This window comes from Furipterus horrens, unplaced genomic scaffold, assembly GCF_987537825.1.
Source record: "Furipterus horrens unplaced genomic scaffold, mFurHor1.1.pri manual_scaffold_11, whole genome shotgun sequence".
Classification (NCBI taxonomy): Eukaryota; Metazoa; Chordata; class Mammalia; order Chiroptera; family Furipteridae; genus Furipterus; species Furipterus horrens.
The window spans coordinates 25,134,584-25,158,748 of NW_028327181.1; the positions used below are offsets into that span (position 1 = coordinate 25,134,584).

At 53.4% G+C, this 24,165-nt stretch overlaps 1 protein-coding gene across 1 annotated transcript; it reads right to left on the reverse strand.

Annotated features, from left to right (window-relative positions):
- Positions 1-3,473: 3,473 nt before the first annotated feature.
- On the reverse strand, positions 3,474-23,218 carry ADAMTS8 (ADAM metallopeptidase with thrombospondin type 1 motif 8). Its single transcript, XM_090292220.1, has 9 exons — positions 22,263-23,218; positions 14,505-14,744; positions 13,535-13,670; positions 12,812-12,979; positions 11,682-11,983; positions 9,470-9,653; positions 6,689-6,861; positions 6,361-6,536; positions 3,474-4,639 (listed from the first exon to the last, which is right to left on the reverse strand). Exons 1-9 carry the CDS (start codon positions 22,989-22,991, stop codon positions 4,069-4,071), a joined length of 2,679 nt encoding a protein of 892 aa, XP_090148346.1. The 5' UTR covers positions 22,992-23,218; the 3' UTR covers positions 3,474-4,068.
- Between the last annotated feature and the right edge of the window lie 947 nt (positions 23,219-24,165).

Below are 24,165 nucleotides of genomic sequence, written 5' to 3' on the forward strand. Positions count from 1 at the left end.
CGGGTGCTTGGGAAGGGTGAGCACAGGGTCAGAGCCCAGCCTCTCTGCTCACTCCGTGTTCCAATGTTTGGCCCCCTCATGTGTTATTTTGTCCTGTTTAGAGTTTCTTTTCAACTGTTAAGATTGATAGGGCCACAATATGTCACTTTAGTGATTGCACAGACTGATAAAAAATGTCAGCTTAGGGTGGTGACTTCTTTCTCTTTCACGTTCCTCATGCAGCTTTCTTGAGCTGCCAGCTCAGCTAGGGGACCATGGGAAAATGTGCTGTGCTAGAAGAGAGCTTTCTCACGGAGACATGGAATCCTTCAGCCAAGAGCCACCTAATGCGAGCAAGTCCTTGTTTATATTCCTCAAGGCCTTGGGGTGGCTTGTGGCCTTACTGGGGGTGGGACTGGGGGTGGGAAGGCTGGTGGCACTATACTCCTCTTCCCTTAGGGGATCCCTTCCCACGCGACACAGAGCAGAGCAAGGCAGGAGGAGAGGGGTCAGAGACAGTTGCTTAAACACATCTAAAGTGCTGCCCTCCCTGTTCTCACCATGCCCACACTATCTCCCGTTTTATTTTGGCCATGTGTTCAGTAGTTCAGCTTTAACTCACCATAGAGGCAAAAGGAAGTAATCAGGCGGTGGCTGCAGAAATCTGGAGACTCATGGCTAATACTACATCTGATTCTCTTGAGTAGGTTCCAGATTTCTGTTCACTCGTGGAGACAAACAATTTCTAATTTTCAGACAGCAAAGGGGACACCGCTGTGTCCTGCAGGGGCTGTGATGGGAGGCCAAGCACGTGAAGTAGAGAAGGCTGTGGGCACCTGAGCCTCCCTTCCTGCCACCGGGGAAGACTTGGACCCTGGGGGTCTGGGCTGTGTGTGCAACCCTGGCACTGAGCAACAACACCACCTTACCCCTATATAATCTTCAGAACACAGTAGTGACAAAGCCCCTCTCTTTATTGTCCCTGGACCACAAGTTGAAAATATCAAGACAAAGCAAAAGCCAATATACTCTTAAGAACTTTCCTGTTGCTCTTCTTATCTTTTTTAGCTTTTTAATTTTTTTTCTGAAGGAGGGGAGAGGCTTGGAAAAAAGAAGAGGGTTCCAGAAGAAAGAAGAAGCACTACATGTTTGGGTGCTAGTGAGGAGGAACAGTCCTCATGAAGAAAGCCCACTTGGTTAAAGGGCCGAAACATGAGGGATCAGAATCTAGTGGACATCATCAGAGAGCAGGATGTAGAGTTGGTGGGAAGGTGGCCCGTCACCCCTGGGTTATGTTCCTGGGAGAGGTGGTTTGCTGAAGCAGGTCAGGGGACATCGTGTTGCATTCTTTTGTAAATTCACAAAGCCCTCTGGGTAGCTGCAAGGGAATACAGGCAGAGAGTAAACCCCAGACAAGGATTCACTTATCTTAAGGATGAAAGGTTTGGAAAATAACTTTGGTACTAATGTGCCACCTTTGAAGTACTTCTGGCAGGTACCTGGAGGATACAGATGAATGACCAAGTCACTGCTGAGCCAGGACCTTACAGACCTCTGTTATGAGGCACCAGTACCGGGTTCCATTAAGAGCACTAACTGGAAGATGCAAATTCTCAGCAAAGGAAAGGCAGTTTTTTCTTCTCTGGGCAAAAAGGGTGGTCGTGTTCTGCTGTGGGAAATAATGATGTGGTCTCTCTCTGCAGATCTGTTTTCTGAGTCCCTGAGCTGCAGCTGTTGAATTTCCAGACACAAACAAGTATGTATTCTGTGAGCCTTGCTGAGCCCACACAGCGAGGAAGAGCCAAGCTGGATTCCATTCTGCTTTGCACATCAGCAGCCCTGCTGCCAGCTGAACTCCAGGGCGAAAGCTGTGCCTGGTAATGATGCAGGCGGTAGGGATGGCACAGCTGAGCTGGCATGGACAGTGAATAGGGGACACACTTGGCCTTGCGTATTTTGGGGAGAATGAGAAATGAAAGGAGATGGAGAGTTGCAGAAACATGTATCAGCTTCAGCAAAACTGGGGCACAGCAAGGAAAAACCTTTTACTAGTGGTCATCAACCACATGCCTGTGTGTGCGCCTGTTTATGTTTAGGTAAACCTGGCCTCATTCACCGAAGGGTGAGCAGACAGGAAGGGCAGGCAGGAAAAGTAGTCAACTCTGTCAACAGTCACCACGCACCACACAGATGTGACCAGCTAAAGGCATGGTAGGGGCTGAACTCCTGTTTGCTCTCCATGTACCCAAGGGTTGAGTCCTCATCTGGTCCCCTTTTCCTCCTTCACACAGGGCTCCATATAGCATCTTCTCTGCCTATGTCACTGTATATTTGGAGAGGTCGTAAGAGAAAGTTAAAGGGAAGGACAAACAGGTAAAAGGTGACGAGAGAAGAAAGATAAAAATTTAGATTTTTTCTTTTTTTTTTCTAGAATGTTTCTTTCTTTTTTTAACATTTTGATTTAAAAAAAATCTTCACTGAGGGTACGCTTACTGATTTTAGAGAGTGAGAGAAGGAAAGAGGGAGGGAGAGAGAGAGAGAGAAACATTGATGTAAGAGAGAAACATCTATTGGTTGCCTCCCATCCTTGCCCTTTCTGACTAGGAATCGAACATGCAATCTAGGTATGTGCCCTGACCGGGGATTGAACCTGCAATCTATTGGGTGTATTGGTGTATGGGATGATGCTCCAATCAACTGAGCCACCCAGCCAGTCATTTCTTGATGTGTTTCTCCTCACCCACTCGTGACCAAGGATGACGTGTGCTCTATAGCAGACCATGTGAAAGACTGAGTCTGAGCAGCTATGGACGGGAAGATGGGATTTTGGAGGCTCTTGGGTAGTTTCTGGTGGTGGGTGAGGAATGCCATTCTGTGTAAATGGGCTGGCTAGGGCAGCTGCAAGTTGCTTGGGTCCAAAGAGTTGTGAGATGGAGATGGACTTGCCTGCAGCCCAGCACCTTGAGAAAGAGCTGAGGGCTTAGAATTCCTCAGAGCCTAAGAGAATCTTGTCTGTCCAGCTGGCCAGCAGGTAAAAGTGAGGCTGGGGACACATGCAGAGGGGAAGGGGATAGTCCTTCTCAGGAAAAACGAGCCCAGGGGCATCAGATAGCAACTACTCTGAACTGGAAATTTCCACTGGAGCAGTGATTCTCAAACTTGTTCGAAATACACTCTCAGACCCCCCTTGGATCTGCTGAATCAGAAATGGTGGGGTTGGGGGCCAGCAATCTGGGCTTTAAGAAGCTCTCTAGGTGATCCTAATGCTCACTGAAGTTTGAGACCATTGGATTATGCACAGGAACAGCTTCCCGAACGAGCTGGATTCAGCAGGTGTCTGAGCGCCCAGGCAGACAGAAGGCCCGAAAAGACTCAGGCAAGGTGTCTACTTCCCAGTGTGTTCAAGGTCAGCTGACCTAGTTTTAGCCTTTGTCCTTGGGCTCTGGGTCTCCTGCTCTTTCAAAAGAAATACGGAGCCAGACCAGACCACTACATGGGCACGAGATCACATTTTAGTTCAGAGACACATTTGCATAAATACTTGAAAGGCATCCACGCCTGCAGGTGGAAGCCTGAGAACTCGAGGCTCTCCACTGCCCTGCAGCCCTTTAGGTGATGGATTTTAATACTGAAGGGAGGCGCGTTCACTGCTGAAGCCAGCGTAGGAGCTTGCTTTGACATTCGCCATTGACTCCCTGCCCCACACCTCTCTTGGACTAAGATTTTCCCCTCTGAGGTAGACTATTTATAGGGGAAACCAAAAAGAAAACAATTTTTTTTTTTTTTGTTTAACATTGCTCATCCTTTGCAAACAGGCTGACTGAGTCTACTGTTTGCGTCAACAAGTACACTTTTTACACTTTAACCTATGGCCTCTACTTGAACCCAAGCAAGGTCCCACCCACTAAAAAGTAGACATTAGGATCTGTTGGCCCATCCTGTCTTCCCCTCCTTGTGCCAAAGGGGCTGGTGCAATGTGAGACCTGGGCAGGCCACACCACCTCCACACACAGTCACCACAGTGGGGACACTTGTCTGTACCTCAGCACCCCGAGTCCGTGAGCACAAGACTGGCTCCACCCCACTAGGTCACAGAGGGCACGGCTGGCTTCCACAGGGCTTGGCATCCTCGGGCTTCAGAGCCTTGTTGCAGGTGGCAGAGACCTGGCCGCTGGGGTCCCGGCACTCCACGGTCCGTCGCTGCCAGCCAGCTCCGCAGCTGCTTGAGCACTCAGACCAGTCCCCCAGGACCCACTGCGCATTGAGCAGGGGCTGGATGACGTTGGTGGTCGCTCTGTCTTTGCTGTTCTGTATGCTGAAGTTCACGTCATGAGGAACAAAGAAGGTGTATTTGACTTTGGGGGGAAAGCCCTCACTAGGAACTGTCAGGAGCTGTACAGTCAGAGGCTCAGGCAGGGGCCGGAAGCTCTGTAGCCGCTCCAGGGTGGCAATGGAGCCGCTGTACTTCAGGATGGTCCCCTTCACCAAGATGTCCTGCTCGATGGCGGAGATGGCTAGGTTCCCATTGAGCAGGTACTGCCCATCGGCGGTCTTCAACGCCAGGTAGTTGCCATCGTTCTGGACTCCTGGGTGGCTCCGTTGCTTCACATCAATGTTCGTGGCACCAGCTGGGATGGTGACGATGTCATTGTAGCCGTAACTAGGACAGGAATAGAATGACACCCTGAGGATCAGCGGCTTCCCAGCCCAGCTCCTGAGGAGGTTAACCTGCTGGGGGCTCGGGGTGGCAGACAAAAACCAGGAGCAAATAATTAATGCAGCCACCTCCGAGTGTCAAATAAATTAGCTACTGAGGCCGACAGAAATGGTTTGTGCATTGGCTGTTCATGTGCTTTTGCTTTGCCTGGCAGCTCTATTTCAAATGTTGGGGCTGAGGCATTTAGATGTGTGGGTCTTGACAGGAGCACAGGGAGGGAGGCAGCCCAGAGGGCTGGAAATTTGCATGGGGCTGCCAAACCTGGCAGCTCGAGCTCGGCTCCAATGAGATCTCAAACACATTTTGTTTCTTGCTCTGGTATAAAACGTTGCTTGGCCACTTTCATGCCCAGAGCTCAAACCCACGTGGAAAACTATGTTCCACATACTCATTCCAGAATCTGAGGCCTCACTCCACCTCTTAGAATCAATCAGATCTTAGTATCTGGTTAACATGGCCCCAGGGCAGGAACCAGGACACAGAGAAGCCTTCTGGATGTGCCCAGAGATCAGGAGCTGTGCTTCTGGGTGGGCAGGATGCTGTTTGGGGAACATATTTCAACTCTGTTGTGGACTGGAGGAATGTTAGTTCTTATTCTTATCTTCTGGGGGGAAAGCATTTGGGTGACACTGGTTGGGAAGAAAGTAAAAAGGACCAAGGAGCGGAGCCAGCTGGTTCTTCACGATTCTTGGCTTATGCTCAGCTGTTTGCGCTAGGGCAGTGTGAAAGGATCCATGGGACCGTCTGTCTAATGCCTAAGAGAGACTTGGCTAGGGTAGCCTGCACCTGAACGTCCCACATCCCAGGCTTCTTTTTTCTATATCTTCTGATTTTAAATTTGAAAAGTCTTCCAAGTTGTCTGCTGTAGGCTGATTCTGCTCTCTTGAGACAATGAGGGACAGAGGGGCCTGGGTGGCTGCATAACGTGCCCCCTCTCCCTCCCCAGGAAGTGCCTGCCCCAGGAAGAAGACTGTCCAGGAGTTAAGAGACCTGGGTTCTCTTCCTGGCTATTATTCATGATCCATGGGACCTCAGGAGAGTCAGTTAGTTTCTTCACTTGTAAGTGAGGAATGACGGTGCTGGCCTCGCCCACCTAAAGACTTATTTTAGGAATCAAACCAGGCCACTGAGGTGAAAATGCTTAGTCAGATACCAGGAGCTTTATGAACGTGGGGCACTGAGCTGTGAGAAAGTACATGGAGTGCTCGGACTTAGGAAGGCACCGAGGTCACTGAGGCCCGCCCACTCCCTGGTACTCCCTTCTCTAAGATCCACCTGAAGGAAGCACAGACTGGCCAGGAGTCAGGTGAGGTGTCCTTCCCAAAACAGGCCTGGAAGAGCTGCTTTCTGGCAAAGGTCCCAGCTCGTCAGTGTAGCTCTGTTGCCGACTGACTCAGAGATGACCCACCCCTGTCTGTGTGGCCTCTGGCTGCCCTGTGCCTGGTCCTCTATGGGCCAGTCCCTGTAGTGAGTACTCTGTATGTCCCATCCCAGAACTCTTTACGACGACTCCCAGATACAGAGCACTGCTGACATTTTATCAGGAAACTGAAGCTCAGTGCTCCATGGGGATTAAGCAGCAGCCACAACCAAAACTTGGGGGGATCTGATTCCAAAGCCTGTTCTACTGTTCTGCCTCGGTGCTGAACTACAAGGCGACTCACCTGGAGGGGTTGAGGGAACCGGAGACCTTCCTGCAAGAGTTGCCTTTGCCCCCACACACCCCACATTTGTCCAGCTTCCTAGGTGAGTCCACCACATGGTCACAGCCAGCTTTGACACACTGGCCACGGACACAGATGGCCAGAGTCTCTGGCCCACACAGGGTGCCGTCGATCACCTGCAGCAGGGACAGGGAAGGGAAGACAGGGTATGGTGGGCACAGAGGTAGCCCACGGCCTGGGGTGGGTGGGGTGGGGTGGGGTGGGCTGGTGGCGTTGGCAGGTGACTGTCATTCTCACCTGCTGATCTGAGTTCTAGGAGGATTCTCACCTTGGTCTCAAACACTTTGAACTCACTCCTCCCCCGGGCTCTGCAGAACAGCTTGCAGCGGTCCCGGGGGGACACCCCCGCATACTTGGGGACCCACTGCAGGAGGTTTCCATCCATGTCAGTGTAATTGTAGGCATTATACTTCTCACACTGCTGCTCTCGAAAGCTTTTTCCTGAAAAGAGTGAGAAAAAGCATGGAGTTAATAATCTGCTGAAGCAGGGAGGACCCAACTGGAGAAATGCTCGGCTTCAGGATGTCTTTCTGCCTCCTGGTTTCGATGCCACTCCAGGGCATAGGTCCAGCATCACCTGGGCCCAGCATTTCTAGGCACAACCTACCCAGGTCCAGGTGTGACCCTTATTCACAGGGGCAAGGAAAGGAGCATCCAGCCTCAGCAGGGCTTTCTGGGATAAATATCCAAGGAAGATATTAATTTTTTTTACAGATAAATAATCCTAGGTGAAAGCAGGGGACAATTCAGTAAGGGTGGAAAGCACAGAATGATACATGGAATTACATTTTTGGGCTTCCGCTCTCCGGCTCCATCTGGACTTCCTTGGTGACATTGGACACGTGGCCATGGGCTTCCAGATCTACCTCGCCAGCTCTGACCGTGCCCTGTGCCCACTTGCTACGATTCTGGGTGTCTACAGGGGATTCCATTTGCAGGTGCTGTGATTAAGGCCAGCTCAGCACAGCCCAGCTCTGTTTGGTTCTGCCACTAACCGGATTGATTTTCACTTGGTGGTGCTGCCACGTTCCAGTCTGAGACTGAACGTTGGACTGTCTACAGCCTCCACTCCCAAGCTGTCACCAGTGCTACTATATTCGGGACAATCTGTGATTCTAAATGTCTCCGTACCGCTCTCACCACCTCAGTCCCCCTCTCACCAGCCCGAGCCCCGTGGCTTCACTTGGGACCAGTGCCCAGCCTCCTACACACAGCTGCCTCCCTCTCCATCCTGCCGCATGCAGCTTCCAGAACAATCCGTTGGAATTAAGACTTTTTCACAATCCTGAGATCAAACCTGCTCTTCTTACCGAGGTTCTCCAGCTTAGCCTCGACCTCGGCATGGCCTGTGCAGACTTCACACAGATGGCTGTGTTCACTCTGAGTCAGTGCATCTGAGGGGCCTGGGCCTCTGGGTTTGAAACTACTTCCCAGGTGACTTGCCAGGACAGCGGGCACTGAGAACGTCTCAATGCCATTTTATTTTTTTAAACAGATATTGTTTATTTATTTTTAGAGAGAGGGAGGGAGAGAGAGAGGGAGACAAACATCGATTAGCTTCTTCCTGCATGTGCCCCAACCTGGGATCGAACTGGTAACCCAGGCACGTGCCCTGATGGGGAATTGATCTGGTGACCTTGCCCTTTGTGGGACAGGCACTTAACTCACCGAACCACACCAGTCAGGGCTAGATGCCATTTTAGCTTTCATGGACCTTTGTGGCCTGCTTTTGAAGTGTGGCTACATTCTGCTGGACTCCACCCAAGTGAATCACAGCCCTTCTCAAACTGCCGCCTCTCCAGCCCCATCCCCCCACATGTTATCACCGTCTCAATTCCCCAGGCGCTGTTCAGCCCTCACTTCCCGGGAAACATCCGACTAGTCCCAGCTTTTCCTTGCTCTGAATTTCTCACAAGCCTGTAGTCTGTGCTCCACAGGTTAAGTTTTACTTGCCTTGTAAAAGGCAATTTGATCTCTAGCTGGACAGCACAATCCTTGAGGATGGAGACCATGCTCTGTGCATTTTTATGTCCTTTTTAACATCTATTACAGTCCTAGCCACACAAGAGGCAGAAAAACACTTGTTGATTGAGATGGATCCTCTGGGTACGTCTGAAATCATGGCCTCACCTATTGTCCATGTCTCCCTGGCAGACTGTCACAGCCACAGGGAATGCTTCACCCATATGCCACGCAAGCTCACAACTCTCAGGCAAAGATTCTAGGGCCTCCTGCCACTGCTGATTCTTCTGTCTTGCAAAACCTACAGTTTCCCCTATCAGACAGCAACCTGATGCTGGTGTGTCTTTGCACTTGGATGGATCTCTCTTAGGCTCTGCTTGCCTTTTGCTGCCTGCCGATACTTCCTGGAGCTGCCCAGAGGGGAGCTGCATGGAATGGTAATGAATGACGCCCTCTCACCAGTCTGGCTGCTGCCTGTGCCTGCCTCTGAGGTAACAGGTGTGCTTTCTAGCGAGTACTCGAGGTAGGAACATGCCAGGGGAGGTAGAGGAGGTGTTGCTTCCTGGGAAGATTCTGCCAGGCAGTTGCCACGGCCCCAAGGGAACATGGGCAACTCTTCTCCAAAGGAAGCGGCACTAGAATCACATTTAGAACTCTTCCCTCCACCCTGGGCCGAATGTTGACTCAGAGGACTTTGGAGGGTTGGCTCTGACACTTGCTTTGGAAAATGCTTCCATTGTGCACATGGACGAGGGTTCCGTTGCCTCCAGGGAAATATCATCCCAGATGCTAGGACTTCAGCAAATCTCCTCCCTCCACAAATAAGTTTGGTTGGGGGTGACATCCTCTTTCTCCGCATCTTGGAAGACCAAGAGCTTGACCTTGCCATGCTCGCCCAGCACAGTGAGAGCTGTCCTGGGTCGCTAAGGGCTGCCCTAAAACTGGGTGCCTTGCAGAGCCCATTTCTGTCTGAATCACAGGAGAGCGCTGCACCCCAGGAGATGCGCCCTGCTCCTTTCTCTGCCGGGGATCTCAGGCGGAGCAAGAACAGCCACCTCTGGCCTGTGTGGTTGTAAGTGGCAATTACCATCAGGGGGACATTCCTCCGTGTGGCACGACTGGTACTTGGTTCTCCGACCCAAGCAGTATCTTCCTCCGTTCTGAGGCTCAGGGTCCTTGCAGTCGCGGTGTGAAAACTGCACGCCTCCTCCGCAGGTCCGGGAACACTCTCCCCAGGGGCCCCAAGGCGCCCAGCCTCCGTGCACCGCGGCCTGCAACACACAACGCCACGCTGAGTCAGCGGCTGCCTTACGATGGGTATGATGGGGGTGGGGGCGTGGTGTTCAGTAAACGGCCCTAATCACGTCTTCCATGACTGTGTGGCCGCTTGGCTGTCAGCTCCGTGAACGCAGAGCTGCGCTGGATCTGCTCGGGCTGACTGCCCAGCGCCTGAAATAGCACCTTGCCCTCAGCAAGGTGCTCAGTGTTAGCTGTCAGATGAAGCTCTTTTATGGGGATAAGGTTGGGTGTAATGCAGCCGTTCTTCCCTGGGGTCAGTTTTGTTCTTTGGGGACATTTGGAAGTGTTTAGAGACACTTGGGTCGTTGTTGGAGAGGGTCTAGGCTCCTGGCCTCTAGCGGGTAGAGGGTGAGGGGCTGCTAAACCTCCAACGATGAACACCCAGCAATGAGCAAGGCACCCTCTATGACAAGACACCCCCTACACTTATGCAGCCCCCAGTGTCACTAGTGCTGAGGCAGAGAAGTCCTGGTCCACAGGAGTAACCACTGGGAGGTGTAGCGGCCGGCCCACCAGCTCCCGGTTGAGGGGCAGGTGTCCCGGGGAATGAACACCGTTGCTGACCTTACAGCTGACCTGTGAGAACAAAGCTTTGTCACCGGTGCCGTCAGAGAATTTTCCAAATAAAAATAATTTAAAAAATTCCAAAAATAGTATTTGCATACATAGAAAAATGAAAAATACAGAAAAGGGTAAAAAAGAAAGTAACACTTAAAAAAAAAAAAAAGTGTTACTACCCGGATAAAACCCTGGACGTGGTTTTCACCCATAGCCGTTGGTACTATTGCTTTAAATATATGATCATACAGAGGTAGTGGTTTTTACTTTACACAGATAGGATTCTGTCATATGAATAGTATTTTGTGATCTGTCCTTTCCCCTTAAAAATAGATGATAAAAAGTGTTCCATGATCATCCCACGTCAACCTGCCCAGGCAACTGAGCTTGGCTCTGGTGCTGGGGGGAGGCTGTGTGGACTCCCTCCGCCCCCCTCTGCCCCCCTCTGCCGTGATGTGTAAAGCACATGCTGCAGGAGAGGCTGACGCCTGGGAGAGTTCAGTGTCTGAACGGGGTGGGGGTGGGGGGGCTAAGGGTGGAGCTCTGACTTCTATTCTGGCTCAGGCTCAGAACTAGTGCAATGCTTACCTGGCCCAAGCAGGCTCCTGGGACTCAGTGTGACAGACACACCTCACTGAGAAGAGCCCTTGGGACAGTGAGTGCTCGGGCCCTTGTGGTGATGCAGGGCTGGGCTGGGACCAGGCTACGTAACACAGCAGATGCCGTTTTATAGGGCCGGCTCGGTGACTCGCAGTCAGAGAAATGTGATCAGCCCCACAGTCTGGGAGCATTAAGAGCAGGGCAAAGGAGCGAATCATTTACAGCTCTCTGTGGCATTGCCTTGGTTTTCTCTCGCGCATTTGCTCTGTCCTGGGCCAAGTCTTCTCTGCCTGTCGGAGGCAATCTCCTCCCTCCCCTCCCCACCTTTGAGTATGGAATTCCCACAATTTCTCTCATTCCCCTGACCTCTAAGTATGAATTCAGCTCAGATGTAGGTAGGATTGGAATACTTCTTCATTTTGATTGAATGTTCCTCTTCTGCGTCACTCTTATCTGTTTATAAAAGAATTCCGAATGGCTTCCGTTTATCAAGGGCCCACATTCTGGTCTCTGAGCTGGAGTGTTTCGTACTCAGTGCCAGTCTTCACGAGCCTTCCCGTCTGCTCTGAGCAATGCTGGAGGGGAAGTTCCCCAAATGCCTGGAGCGCTGGTGGCATCATCCATTCACTCTGAGTACATCTTCGAAGGGCTCCTCTTGTGTTTGGATAAATATGCTTTGCTTTGTTTGTAAAAGGATGAGTGATTTTATTTAGAAGTCATAGTGGCAGCCTGGCTCAGTCTCTTAGTTCATGGCTCTCAAGTGTGGCTTTCTCCTTGAAAGCACAGCTCTCCGCTTGCCTCCCCCCACCCCACCTCCATGTCCCCAAGTGGCCATTGCTCACCTTGGGCCTCTCCACTTGCTCCTCAGGAAGACAGCTGCCCTCCCAGCACAGGTGGCCAGGCCCACAGGGCGTCCCATCAGCCCATGGCAGGCTGCCGTTCTTTGTGTGGCAAAGGGGCTCAGCGCCGTCCATGTGGCACCAGAGCTGGGCACAGATGTCCTGGGCAGAGGTGTTGGGACAGTGGCGGAAACCCAGCCCAAAGATTTGCTTGCATTGTTGGTCCAGCTCATAGAGTGCCCTCTGCCCCGGGAGGTCTGCTGGGAGGGGCAGGGCCGAGGTGGGGGCGTCGAGGAGACAGTCTCCTGAGAAATGAAGGAAGCAGAGGAGCAAGAATAAGGGGCCAGAGCTTTCCTCTCCCAGCTCTCCACGGATCCCGTATTATCACCCTTCAATCTCTATAGATGGGGTTGAAGGTCTAGACATCACGCTTTCCTTGACCTCAGTCTAAACGCTCAACACTCATCATCTAGATAGAACTTGTCCAATTCTTGACTATCAGTCACAAAATGCATTTTTAGGATTGAATTTCTTTTGTTATCCAGAGTATCTTCTATGATTCTGTGTTTATCTAGGGAATGCCAGCAAATTGTATTACTAATCTACATCGCAATATAATTGGGGGTGTAAATGAACTCTTAAAAACCACGGCATACGAAATCAAGAATAAAATGTTTTCACCGCTTGACTCCACAAGTGAAGCTGTTCCAACCAGGCACACCACTCCCACCCCTTCTCCCTCGCGCTCTTTGCCGTTTCTAAGCTATCACGCGATGGCCCACTCCAGCCAGAACACTCTCTTCTCTCCTCTGTGTTGTAAACCCTCTTCCACTCCTTCAAGCTCTGTTCACACCCACCCGCTCCAGACAGACCATCTCAGCTGAATGCCACCTGCTTCGTGATTAACACTCTAGGTTAGCCCAAAGCTCAGCCTGCTGGAAAATGCGGAAGAGCGTGAGAAGGCCATGGCCCAGGAGGTGGGGCATGGGACAAATCCCTGAAGTCTTTTCTAGCCCTAAATGGCTGTGATGCTTCATGGTGGAGCTCAGCCGGAAACGGCGCAGGTGCCTACTGCGATCTAAGGAGCCCACCAGACAGAGCTCCTCTGCCAGCAGCTGGCCAGGGATGCCTACCGTGCCCACTGTCCAGGAGCTCCGTGAGGTACATGGCACTGCAGGGAGACCAGGGCAATGTCTTGTTTAGGTGGACGAAGAGGGGTGCCATCATGTGGTGCTTGCCCATGGGCCCGAAGAGCCGTGCACAGGGCTTGGAGTCGTCGTGGGGCATGCTGAGGACGTGCCCTGGGGATGGAGAGAGACCTGCAGTCTCCCCTCAGGGCCTCCACCACTCCCCCCTCCCGGCCCTGCTGCAGGCCTCCCCAGGTGGCCCAGTGGCCCTCCCTCCCCTTATCCCTTAAAGATCTTCACTCTGGGCTTTTCTCTTCCGGGAAGCTTTCTCAGACTGCTGAGGACCATTGATATCCCGTTATGTTTTGCCTCAGGCTGCCTTACATTCACAGTCACCTCAATTATTCGCTCGCCCTCTCTTCACGAGTTCTGACCGCTTAGCCCAGATACAGCATGGCCACTTTCCGTGAGCATTGGCTTCACGTGTTCGTATTTTCCTGGTCCTCTCTGACCATGACCCAGGACACTATTCTAATATTTTGGCCTTATGCTCAGGGTGGGAATGGAGGGAGCACAGTATGTATTGGCACATGATCATTCTGTCAGAATTACATGGGGAGCCTGGCTAGACATGAGGGCTGTGCACGCCTCAGAACCTGGGTGAGCCCGGGTTTGAACGAGGCATTTCTCTCCGACAGCGTCCGGTAGGCCGGGCCTGGCAGCTCTTACCCAGCTCATGGGCCAGAGTGTAGGCCGCTTGGAGCCCCTCGTCCTCGATCACGGAGCAGCTCTTGTTGGGGTCACAGATCGTGCCAATATCCGCCACGCCCAGGGTGTCACACATGCCCTCCTTCCCGCAGAAGTTCTGCGTGTCAGAGAAAGTGAGAGTGTGAGACAGAGACACAGCAGACTGTCTTCCTATTTCTGTTCCTCCTCAGTGGAAGGAAAGCCTTTAAGCTCAGACCCCTCTTTCTTTGCAAAGGACACATGCTTGAGGAAGAGTGGTTCTCCTTCCACGTTGGTGTGTGCTAGGGCTGGCTGGGACCCGGGCAGCTTGTTTGCGAGGCAGGCAGCACAGTGGTCAAGAACACGGACGTACAGCAAGGCTGCCTGGGCTCGGCTACGGGTGCTGCCACTGTGTGATGCTTGTGCTGCAGCTTCCTCGGCTGTGAAATGGGGACGGGGACCACAGTACTTGCCTCGTGGGGTCATGGTGAGGACTGGGGGGTAAACAGAGCCTTGCACACATTATTACGCTCTCTAGCCTTGGGGAAGCTGCCTGTCTCGGTCATACCAGGTGGGGCGCAGCCTCCTGGTCTGGGGAAATCTGGAGGGTAACGGCCTGGTTACCTGGTCCTATGTCTAACAACGGTCCCAGATGGACCTCCTCTCTTAATTCCCGCTCCAGATCTCTCACTGGGCGGGGCGAGCCTGCTTCCTCTTGTTATGACCTCAGCAGACAGCTGGTCACAAACAGTTGGAAAAGAGCCTTTATGAAATTCCTCTCCTTCCCTCGCAAATACCTCACACTAGTCCTCATGACCTCCTCCTAGTGGCTCCACGCACGAGGCTCCTGGTGTCCAGCTGGGGCCAGCAGGGAGACATTTCCCAAGTTTGGGCAGGCCTACTGGTCCTCCCTTTGATCCGCCCGCGCCGCCTCTCCCTCCCTCCCCGGGGACTCGGGAGCCAGCCCACAGACCTGTCTGGTGAGCAGAATGGCCGTGTCGAAGTGCTCCGGATGCCGGTCGCTGGGCTGGTTGAAACGCCGCTGCCAGCTGCAGAAGTTGCGCAGGGTGAGCCCACCGTTGTCAGACACTTCCGGGCCCCATTTCTCATCTTCCACTATCAGCACCTTCACCACCATCAGGTGGATGGAGTTCCTAATGCTTGGGTGCTTGTAGATGCGGGCAGCCACAGACATCAGTGTCAGGATGTGGTTCTGTCGGGGAGGAAGGAATGGGAAGAGCGAAGGGTTCAACCTCCCAGCCCGCTGCGTGCCCACGGCCATCACCTCTGCTTACCCACCCCATGGGCCCCACTTCGTGCAGAGCATCTGATAAACGGCATCTTGCTCAAAACTCACACCCTCGAGACCCATCATTTCACATAAAAGAAAGTTGTGTCTCAGTAACTGTCCCAAGGTCACAAATCTGAGTGTACAGCCAGCATCTGAACCCAGACTGCCTGGCTCCAAAGCGCATACATTAAACATCTTGACCAGACACCTGTGGCGATGTAAATCAACATTAATTACAATTCAGTGAACTTGAAATGACAGTTCCTCTGTCACACTGGCCACATTTCAAGTGTGTCAGTAGTCATGTATGGCTTGTGGCTACTGTGTTGGACTGAGCAAACAGAATGTCCCAGCATCACAGAAAGTTCTAGTGGACGAGACTGGTTATTGTGTCTTGATCTTGACACCAACTGTCTCCCCGGCAGCCGCCCTCATTCCCTGTCCATTCTCAGTCTAGTAGCAATGATCCAAGTGCTCCAGGTTAGTAGAATTTCCCTCTTAGAACCCAGCTGAGCATTTCTCTGATGTCTGCTGGGGTAGCCTCTACTCTTCAGGATGGGAATGTTAACCGTGACAACGTGGCTCTAATAATCACTACTAACAATAGCAGCTCTGCTCCAGGCACAAGGCCTGCCCTTCATCTACGCCACCTCACTTCACGCTCATAATAACCCTGTGAAGTAGGTATCGCACCCCCTACTTGTAAGGCCACACAGCTCTTCCAGCCAGCATGTGGCCCAGGCGTGTCTGTCTCTGAGGTCCACGCTCTTCTCATTAAGTTTCCCAGTGCGAGGCCTTCTGGTGTTTGCCTGGACAGCCCTGAAGCGTTTATCCCCTTCTGCCTGGGGCTTGAGAGAATCTGGTGGGCCTAACGAGACCCAGATGCTTAGACTCGCACCTGCTTTCAGTCCCACCCAGGCCAGCTGAAATAGTCGACGTCATTGCTTGGCCTCTGTCCTGTCCCTGGGCTGCCAGCTGCTCCCGCGGCTGTGCTGGAGGCCAGACTGGAGCTCACTCTCCTGCCTCTGGGACCTCTGAAAGGGAGTTCTCATGGGTTATTTTGTAGAAGAGACAAAAGGGAAGAGGCACATGTGCCTTCAGTCATGAGTGTGGCCAGCCGAGCAGCCACCCGCTTGCTCTGCTCTGGGCACCGTCTCTGTAACTCTCTTTTTTTCTCTCCGGTGGTCTGGACAGTGGGAGCAAAAGGAGGGTAAAGAAGGGCGAAAAGCTAGAGGGGGACATTCTATCGTTTGAGGTCAGGTGTGGGGGTTCCAGATGAATCCCGTCATTTGTGAATGGGATCTGTCTGTTCACCTCACAGGCGACAAGCCAGGTATGTTGTAAGCCCCACAAACAAAGGTTGGCAGATTCCTGAGGGTGTCAAGTACACCAGCTATGTTTAGGCTGATGCAAACTTCTTATCAGCAAAGCTGAAACTTGGCATGGGCTCTTGGAGTTGGATTCCTAAGGGAGCAAAGCAATCACATCATTGTGCAACTGGGGGTGAGGGCTGAGGAATGGTAGCTTGCTGAGGCGACTTCCTGTCCAAGTGTTCACTGTTCCCAAGGGCAGCAAGAGTCTCCTGGTCTCTTACCCTAGGAAGGGCCAGGGTCTGCCGGGCCAGGGCCCAGCTCCTGGGATTTCTCCCGAGACAACCTGCAACTCTCTACATGAGGATTTTTTCCCCCTTTGATTTTGGATTTCATAATGTCAAAACTGGGGAGATGATGTCTTACAAAGAAGGTGTGAAGATAAGACGTACCAGCTGCTCAGATTGGTCTGAGAAAAACACAGAGAGAACCGAAGACTTGAGGTTTCAGAAGGCGCTGCATTCCCATGCTGGTCTAAACTGCTGCGCAGAGGAAGGCTGAGGCATCAGGGATGTTTCCTGACACTACGGTTTGCAGGGAGTCTCTCCCTTTATAGTGCAGGTAGCTCAGAGCATCTTCTCTAGACAATGAATAACGGATGGGCTGGGCTGACTTGAGAGCCGTTTTCCTTTAAGGCAGTGGGTCAGACTTGAGGACGTTGGAAGGTCATTCTGGCTGCTATCTCAGAAGTTAATTTCCATTGCACGTTGCAGGAGGGTTGCAGTGTGGGTCCAGAGTTTCCGTTAAAATGCCCACTTACCTCCTTTTCTCCGTCTTACTGAGCTTCGGAGATGGGAAAGGGTCACCACCCCCATCTTATCTCCTCTGAGAAACAGTGGCAGGAGTGCCTGACATTTGCAGTGCATTTTACAGTTTCCCAGGGGGAAGGACCCCTGGGCCTCGCTGGGGTGGTGGCCCTGAGTCAGGGAGCCTCCTCTGATTCTCAGCCAATCCTGAGTTACGGTTCCGCAGGGAGCGGGCTCAAGAGCCATGAAGGAGAAGGCCAGATGGCCCGTTCCAACACCTGCTGCCTATTTATAGCTCCCTGCACGCCAGTGCAGGCTGCTTGTTGAGGCGCGTGAGTAAGGTTGCACCCCTGGGGGAGTGGGGTCCCAATACAGCAGACAACCTCCCACAAGCGCGACAGGCAGGTTGGACGGTGCCCACGTCCAGCCCTGCTTTTGAATGACTTGGGGATCTGCCGCCCTTAGGGAAGGCAGGGCATCTTTCAGGGAATCTTCTTCTCCATTGGTTCCCCCAGGACCTGGAAAAGGGAAAACCACCCCAGCCAGCGTGGCTGGGACACAGCCCTCTTTGATTCTTTGAGTTACAAACAAAAAGATCCCATCCCAGGGCTCTGGAGCAGCCAAAGCCATGAGGGTGGGAGTCTAGGGGAGGCTGGGCCGGGGTCAGATATTTCTAGCAACTTCTTCTGCTCACAGGGCCATCTGTTAGGCTTTGGTCATTTGTTTTTTACACCGTGGGTCCTCCTGCTCTTCCCTGCAGCGTGCCTGGAGAGGCGAGGAGAGGGAGTGTGCAAACGTGGAGACCCTCCGACCTCAGCGACCGGGGCCGTACTTTTCCTTTTGTCCCCAGGGCAGCCCTCTAGGGCCTGTGACTGGGCTGAGGAGGAGGTGGGGTAGAAGCAGAGGAGAAGGAAAGAGGCAACAGGAGAAGAGAGGGTCCTGCACGGGTGTCCTTCATTTCTCATTCTCAAAACAACAAGGGCGAGGCCACCTCTCCAAAGCACACGCTTAACAGAACCGAAGGGAGTCAAGCATAATAGTCTGAGCCAAGCCAGCTGAAAAGGGAACCTCTCTGCCATGTGGGGCAGCAGAGCTGACAGAGCAGGGGTGGCCATGGGACCACACTGCCCCGCTACTCCGACAAACGCCATTACCAAAGGCAACTCTAAAATCAGTTATGCTTTGTTAAACACCTAGTATGTGCCAGGCACTGGGTCAGGTGCTTTATATACTTTATTGTAACCTCAACACAATGCCAGGACACTGCTCTACTTATTCTCACTTTGATGGTGAAAAACTGAGGTACAGGAAAATCGGTAACTTGCTCAAGGACACCGTTATTTCCATGACCCTCCAGGGCCTGTCCTCTGGATCATGACACTGAGTGCTATCCTTCTTTGCTGCCTCAAGGAAAAAACTACAGCATAACGGAAACAAACTCAAAACATGCCAGCGAGCAAGCCCACCCTGCCCTTGTTTGTCTGTGCACACCCCCAATCCCCTGGCCCCCAGCAGGTGGAAAAGGCAAAGCAAAAGCCTTTGCATATGAAGGCATTTTCTTTGGGAAATATTTCGTATTGTTGATCATTCTGACTGCAGCAGACAAAAGATGGAAAAGACTCATTCTTCTGCCAGTGGAAGAACATAATTCCCAGGTATACAACACCTGTCTTTCATCCATGAAGAACTGGGTGACTCCAGAGAGAGTGGGGCATATATCTGTTTCTGTTATTTTCCAAAGCAGGACACTTTTGACAATTAGAGATGGTACTAAATGGGCCTATACACGGTCACTTTAGTGTTAGGGCTTGCAGGTACCTTTTCCCCAGCGGACATGGTTAAGGGGGAGATGAAATGGCTATGACACAGCCCTTCCCTAAACGCAGTTGCCAGTAGCTTGACGTCTTGGGAAACCTCTTGACATCTGGGGACAATGAGTGCCACTCCTAGGACCCTCTCTGCTGAGAAGAGAATTCAGAAGCTCAGTTTGCAGCTGACCCACCGGCTGGACAGATTTCCCAGACAGAGTGTGGGTGCTGCTCAGCCCCCACTCACTCCCCTCCCGCTCCAGTTTCATCCAGAGAGCAATTAGCAGCAGCCGGATGCAGACAGAGTTAATGGTCTCTTCCGAGGTGGTCTGTCCTTTCAGAAAGCCCCCTTTGTCTGGGCTCCTTCACTCTGAAACCAGATAAGAAGGTGGGAAGCAGGGGCCCCTCTGTCAAGGGATTAAGTGAACTCAAGTGTGCGGAGCTCTGGAAAACTTCATTGCCACTCAGCGGTGAGACCAGGTTCTGTCTCTCGGCCTTCACAGTGGTTTCTTCTCTGTATCGAGCTTGGCAGGGTGTTGTTGGACTTACTGGGTTCCAGGACCCATTCCTGTATTACGGTCAAATGTCAGGGGGGTCAGCACAGTCACATGCCCTCCCCGAGCTCAGCGCAGCCTGGCACAAGCGGAGCCCTGCACTCAGCCCCAGGAGACCCGGGTTGCAGACCCAGCCCTGCCGCTTACTTCCTAGCTGTGCGACCTGGAGGGAGTCACCCAGGCTCTGTGAGCTGCACCCTCTCCCTCTCAGTCCCTTACAGGTATTTCCATGGAGTTGGTGCATGGGAACCACTCTGCAAACTGAACACACTCAGAGTGGCTTCCATATATAGTGCTGAACTTTCCAGAAGACTCATCATGAAGTGGCCTCCCAGAATACTTAGTCCAGGTGTCTCTCTTCACAGATGAGGAAACCCAAGCCCTTAAGGGGGCAAAGTCTCTCCTCACCCTCATCATGTCCCCAGTTGCTAAGACATCCCAAAGTTCCTCCATCTGTGTGAACGAAGTCTCCAGGGGACTCCTTGGAGAGTTACTTATAAAGACTTGGGTTCTATTTTGGGTAGAAAGGTCCGGGCAGGCAATGTCTTGGAGAACCAGGACTTGACATTCACTCTTGGCTGAGCTCACAGGTGCATTTAAGAAGCCCAGGGGACTGAGCTGGGACGTTCAAGTTCATCCTGTGGCATCTCCATAGCTGATGAGCAGTCAGAGCAGAGGGGCCAGTGGGCAGCCATAAACCAGCTGTGCCTCGGCCCCTGCCCCACCCCAGCAGGAGTGTAGGGGGGCTATGACCTAATGAGCTTGAGGTGGAAGTGGTGGGGCTGGTCTAACCAAGACAGGACTTTGCTCTGAGCTGTGGATGCCCTAGGGAGAGGAGCTCAACCTTCCCGGAGGCCGGATGCCCATTCTGATGTGTTCTGACCTGGGCTGGCTGGGTGCGGAGGTGTGGGTCTGTGAATATATGTGCACAGGGAGGGGATGGGATAAGCATGTGCTAGGCCACCAGCCAGGCATCACATGAGGTGTCATCCTAGGCAGCTCTGTAAAGAGAAAGCATACTTATCTTGGGCAGCAAACCTGGGTCGAAATGCAGCCCAGCCTCCTGCTTCAGTGGCCTGCACATCCCGGAGCCCAGCACCAAACCAAGGCTGCTTTTAGGTGGCCCTGGTGTCTGCAGAGGCTGAGTATGTCCTGGAGGCAAATCCTCAGTATCTTAAGTGCCTAGGTGAAGAGCTCAGAGAGCAGATGGTAGGAAGGCATTAGGAAGGACATTTTGGCTCTGGAGACTGCCAGGCAATTGCTTTTCTGCTGCTTCCCCATGTTCTTGTTATTTGCACCTCCTGATTCACAGGCAGATGTCACACACTGGCCCACATGTGGGGGACAGGCTTGGCAGCCCAGCTGTGGGTTTGCAATGAATGCACTTCAGCTTCTTACTGATGTTCACCCCTAGCAGCCAGGCATGTGAAAGAAGCCCCACTGTTGAGGACTTGCAGGGTAGGCAGAGAAACAGATATTAAGTCAGTGTCAACACAAAGTCAGTGGGGTAGACCACCTGGCAGGCTTGCAGCTGTCTTGCCATGCTCTGGGGGAAGGGAACACCTTGGCAGGCAGGTGCAGAGCCTGTCCAGGGTTGAAACTGCCCCTGCAGTGGCCCAGAGGAGCAGCCACAGGGACCTTTCACCCACCCCCCTGCACTCCCCCCACCCCCACGATGCTTCCCATCCTTCCATCTAGAATGCATTTCCTAGTGGTTACAGATTGCAGCATGGGAAAGATGGAGGCGAAATACAGAAAGCCCGATTGTGCCTCACCTGGACTATTCTGCACAGGTGATGCAGAAATGCTTGGTGCCTTCTACAGTCAAAGACAGGCTGAACCTAGAATAGGGTCCCCAGCCAAGATTGCTGTCACTGAAAAAGCATTAGCTGAGCTGCAGCAATGCCCGTGATCCCAATTCAGAGCACTAGGACCTCCCAGCAGGTCAGGTTTTCTCTATCTGGCTCTTTATTGGTTCTCTGTCCCCAGGGGAAGAGAGAGCGCAGCCCCTACACTTCACCTGGTCTGTGGGGGAGATGTTGGGGCCAGGGCAACACAGACAGACACCTCCTGCTGAGTCCGCACCGTCTTTGAATCTAGTTAGAAGCCATCTGGCTACAGGGACTGTTCCCTGGACACAGTTTTCCTGCCCCAGCTCAATAGAGAGCTGTGTCTGGGCTTAGATCAGCTGGGGTGGGCCAAGTACAGTTCTGGTTCCACTAGGAACAGTAACTGAAGGAGGGCATATCCCCACCCCCTCCTCCCCTCCCTTTTCCATTGAAGCTTCAGTTTCCCGGACTGAGCCCCTAGGCAGAAACCCTGTGCCCCTCCCTTTTGCGCTGATGCTGGCAACGCCAAGTTCTGCGGGGCTGAGCGCCAGGTTGGCAAGGTAGTCCCCGCCCCCTGATCAGAACCAGCTGGGCTCGAAGAAGTGGGGCAGCCCCTTTCCAGGTTCAGTTCCCTCCAAACAATGTCTTTTATTTGTGCAATCTCAGTTCTGTACGCAGGGGGATGAAATAGTCACATCTTTCCATGGTAGCCTCTCAGGTCTGTAGACAGTAGAGGGCTGAGAAATGGGGGATAGAGTGGATGATCTTCCAAAATGTTCAGTTTTCGTCTCTGTTGGGGGATGCAGGTGCCTCAGGGGCTTTAAAACCCATTTTCAGTTCAGTTTGCCAAGTGCTGCAGGAGAGTCAGGATGGGAATGGGGGTGAGCAGTTGGGAGGGGGAAGTGCTGGGACCCTTACCCTAAATTGGAAGGGCCATGGGGGGAGGGGCAGTAGGTAGCCCGATGTCAGAGATTCAGCAAAGAGTTCCTGCGCTTTCTCAGAAAGGAAGTAACCTTGTGTGGGGTCGGTTTTGGCAGAGTAAGGAACGTGAAGGGTTTTCTCAGAGGGACAGAGAAGGGAAGATTTTGGAGAATGGGAGGTGACTGGGGACCTCCAGGCAAGGTGAGTCCTACCTGCAGGTCCGTTCCATAGAAGGCAGCCATGGACGCATCGGCCACCAGCAGCGTTTCCACGAAGCGAGCCTCGGACACGAACCTCTTGGTCCTACTTGTGCCCCCCAGGGGCGACAGCAGCCTGCCGGCGCCTTCCAGCTCATCTTCACCTTTCTCCTCCTGTGCCTCTTCCTCCTCTTCCTTCTCGTGGTCGTCGTCTCTGCCCTGCTTCTGACCATCACCCTCCTGCACCCCCCACTCGGGCCCTCGAGGGAGGGAATGGGGGTGGGCGCGGCGCGTCCCCGGCCCCCAGCGCTGCAGGCGGTGCGGCCGGTGCAGGGAGGCCCCCGCGCCCTGCGGCTGGATGGTGAAGTCCTCGCCGTCCAGCAGGAAGGAGCCGCTCAGTCCGCCGCACAGGCTGACGGCTGCCAGAGACTCGGGCTCCCCGTTCACTGTGCCGGAGAAGAAGCAGTCACGCAGCTCGCGCTCGCCCCCGGCAGCCGCGCCGGAGCTCCCGAGGCGCTCGATCTTGAACTCCGGCGCCAGGAAGCTGGCGTCGGGCGCCAGGCGCAGCACGAAGTCCTGGCCGAAGGCGGACAGGTGGAGCGCCAGCTCGCGCTCGTCGGCCGCCCAGCGCTTGGGCACCACCAGCTCGGAGGCCGGGCTGCGCGCTCCGGGCCTGGCCGGGGCGCCGAGGGCAAGCGGCAGCAGCAGCAGAAGCGGCGGCCACTGGGGAGCGGCGCGGGGCATGGGGGCTCCGGCTGCGGCGCGCGAGACGGGAGAAGCCGGCCCGGACCGGGCAGGTGCGGGCGGCGCGAGCGCTGCCGGGCCGCTCCCTCGAGGAAAAAGGAAATCAATCAGGTCGCTGGGCGACTCAGCCCTGGGGGACCTGGCCGCCGCGTGGTCCCCGGGCGGCCCCTCCGGCCCGCAGTCCGCTCCTCCGCGCCCGCCCTCGGATCCGAGCACGAGCAACTGGCGCCCCGGGCCGCGCGCGCCCGCCCGCCCTCCGCCCCTGCCTCCTCCCCACCCCGGGAAGCACCGAGTGGGCTGCCGAGCGCTTCGTATTTATACTTCCTTCCCGGCTTTGACATAAGAGGTTTATTTTTGATATCTCACTATTCCCGTTTCCACTCCCCTGGGATCGGAGAGAGAAACTGCGGAGAGGGAGCGAGAGAGGAGAGGAAAAAAATTTTGGATGAAATGTAAAACCAATCAGGAGTCAGTGAGACTCACTCCCCTCTCTACCCCTCCCTCCTGAAGTGTCAACTCCAACTTTTTTCCCCTTCCCTTTACGCGCGGTCCCACATTAACTCCTACAGTGCTGGCCTGGCTCTGCAGACAGGTCCTTGGGGAGGCCCCAGTCACTCCCTCCTCGAAGGCCAAGTGCCCATGACACATCCTCCGAATTGGCTCCTGCCTTGGTCCCAGGGACAGTATTTGGATCCCTACAGAGTCACTCTGAGCATCTGGTTGTGTAGGAGAGGTCTTTTCTGGAGAAGGTTCCAGAATTTTAAATTATGAAGCAAAAGAGAGAGATGGGAAAGGTCATATTCATGCTCCCCACCAAGCTGGGGATAGGGAAAGACAAACAAACAAACAAAAACAAAAAGACCCACCTAGGTAATGGAACCCAGGACTGTTATTGCTCCTTCCAGAGGCTGGTGGGGCAGGACCTAGCACACTGGTAAATTACCAGCAGTGAGGTTGGCAGCAAAGTGGGGTCAACCCAGAGGGAAGGCAAACCTTTTCTTAGGAGGGCAGCAGATGACCAGCAACTGCGTGTCTGTCCGGCCCTGAAAACTCATTGGGAACACTGCTCAGTTCCCCCAGGGGGCGTCATGAAAGGTGGCTGTGGGTACAAATGAATATGAGAGTGGATTCATTCTGTCCCACACTGCCACCTCCCCTGCGGATGAGGGGATTG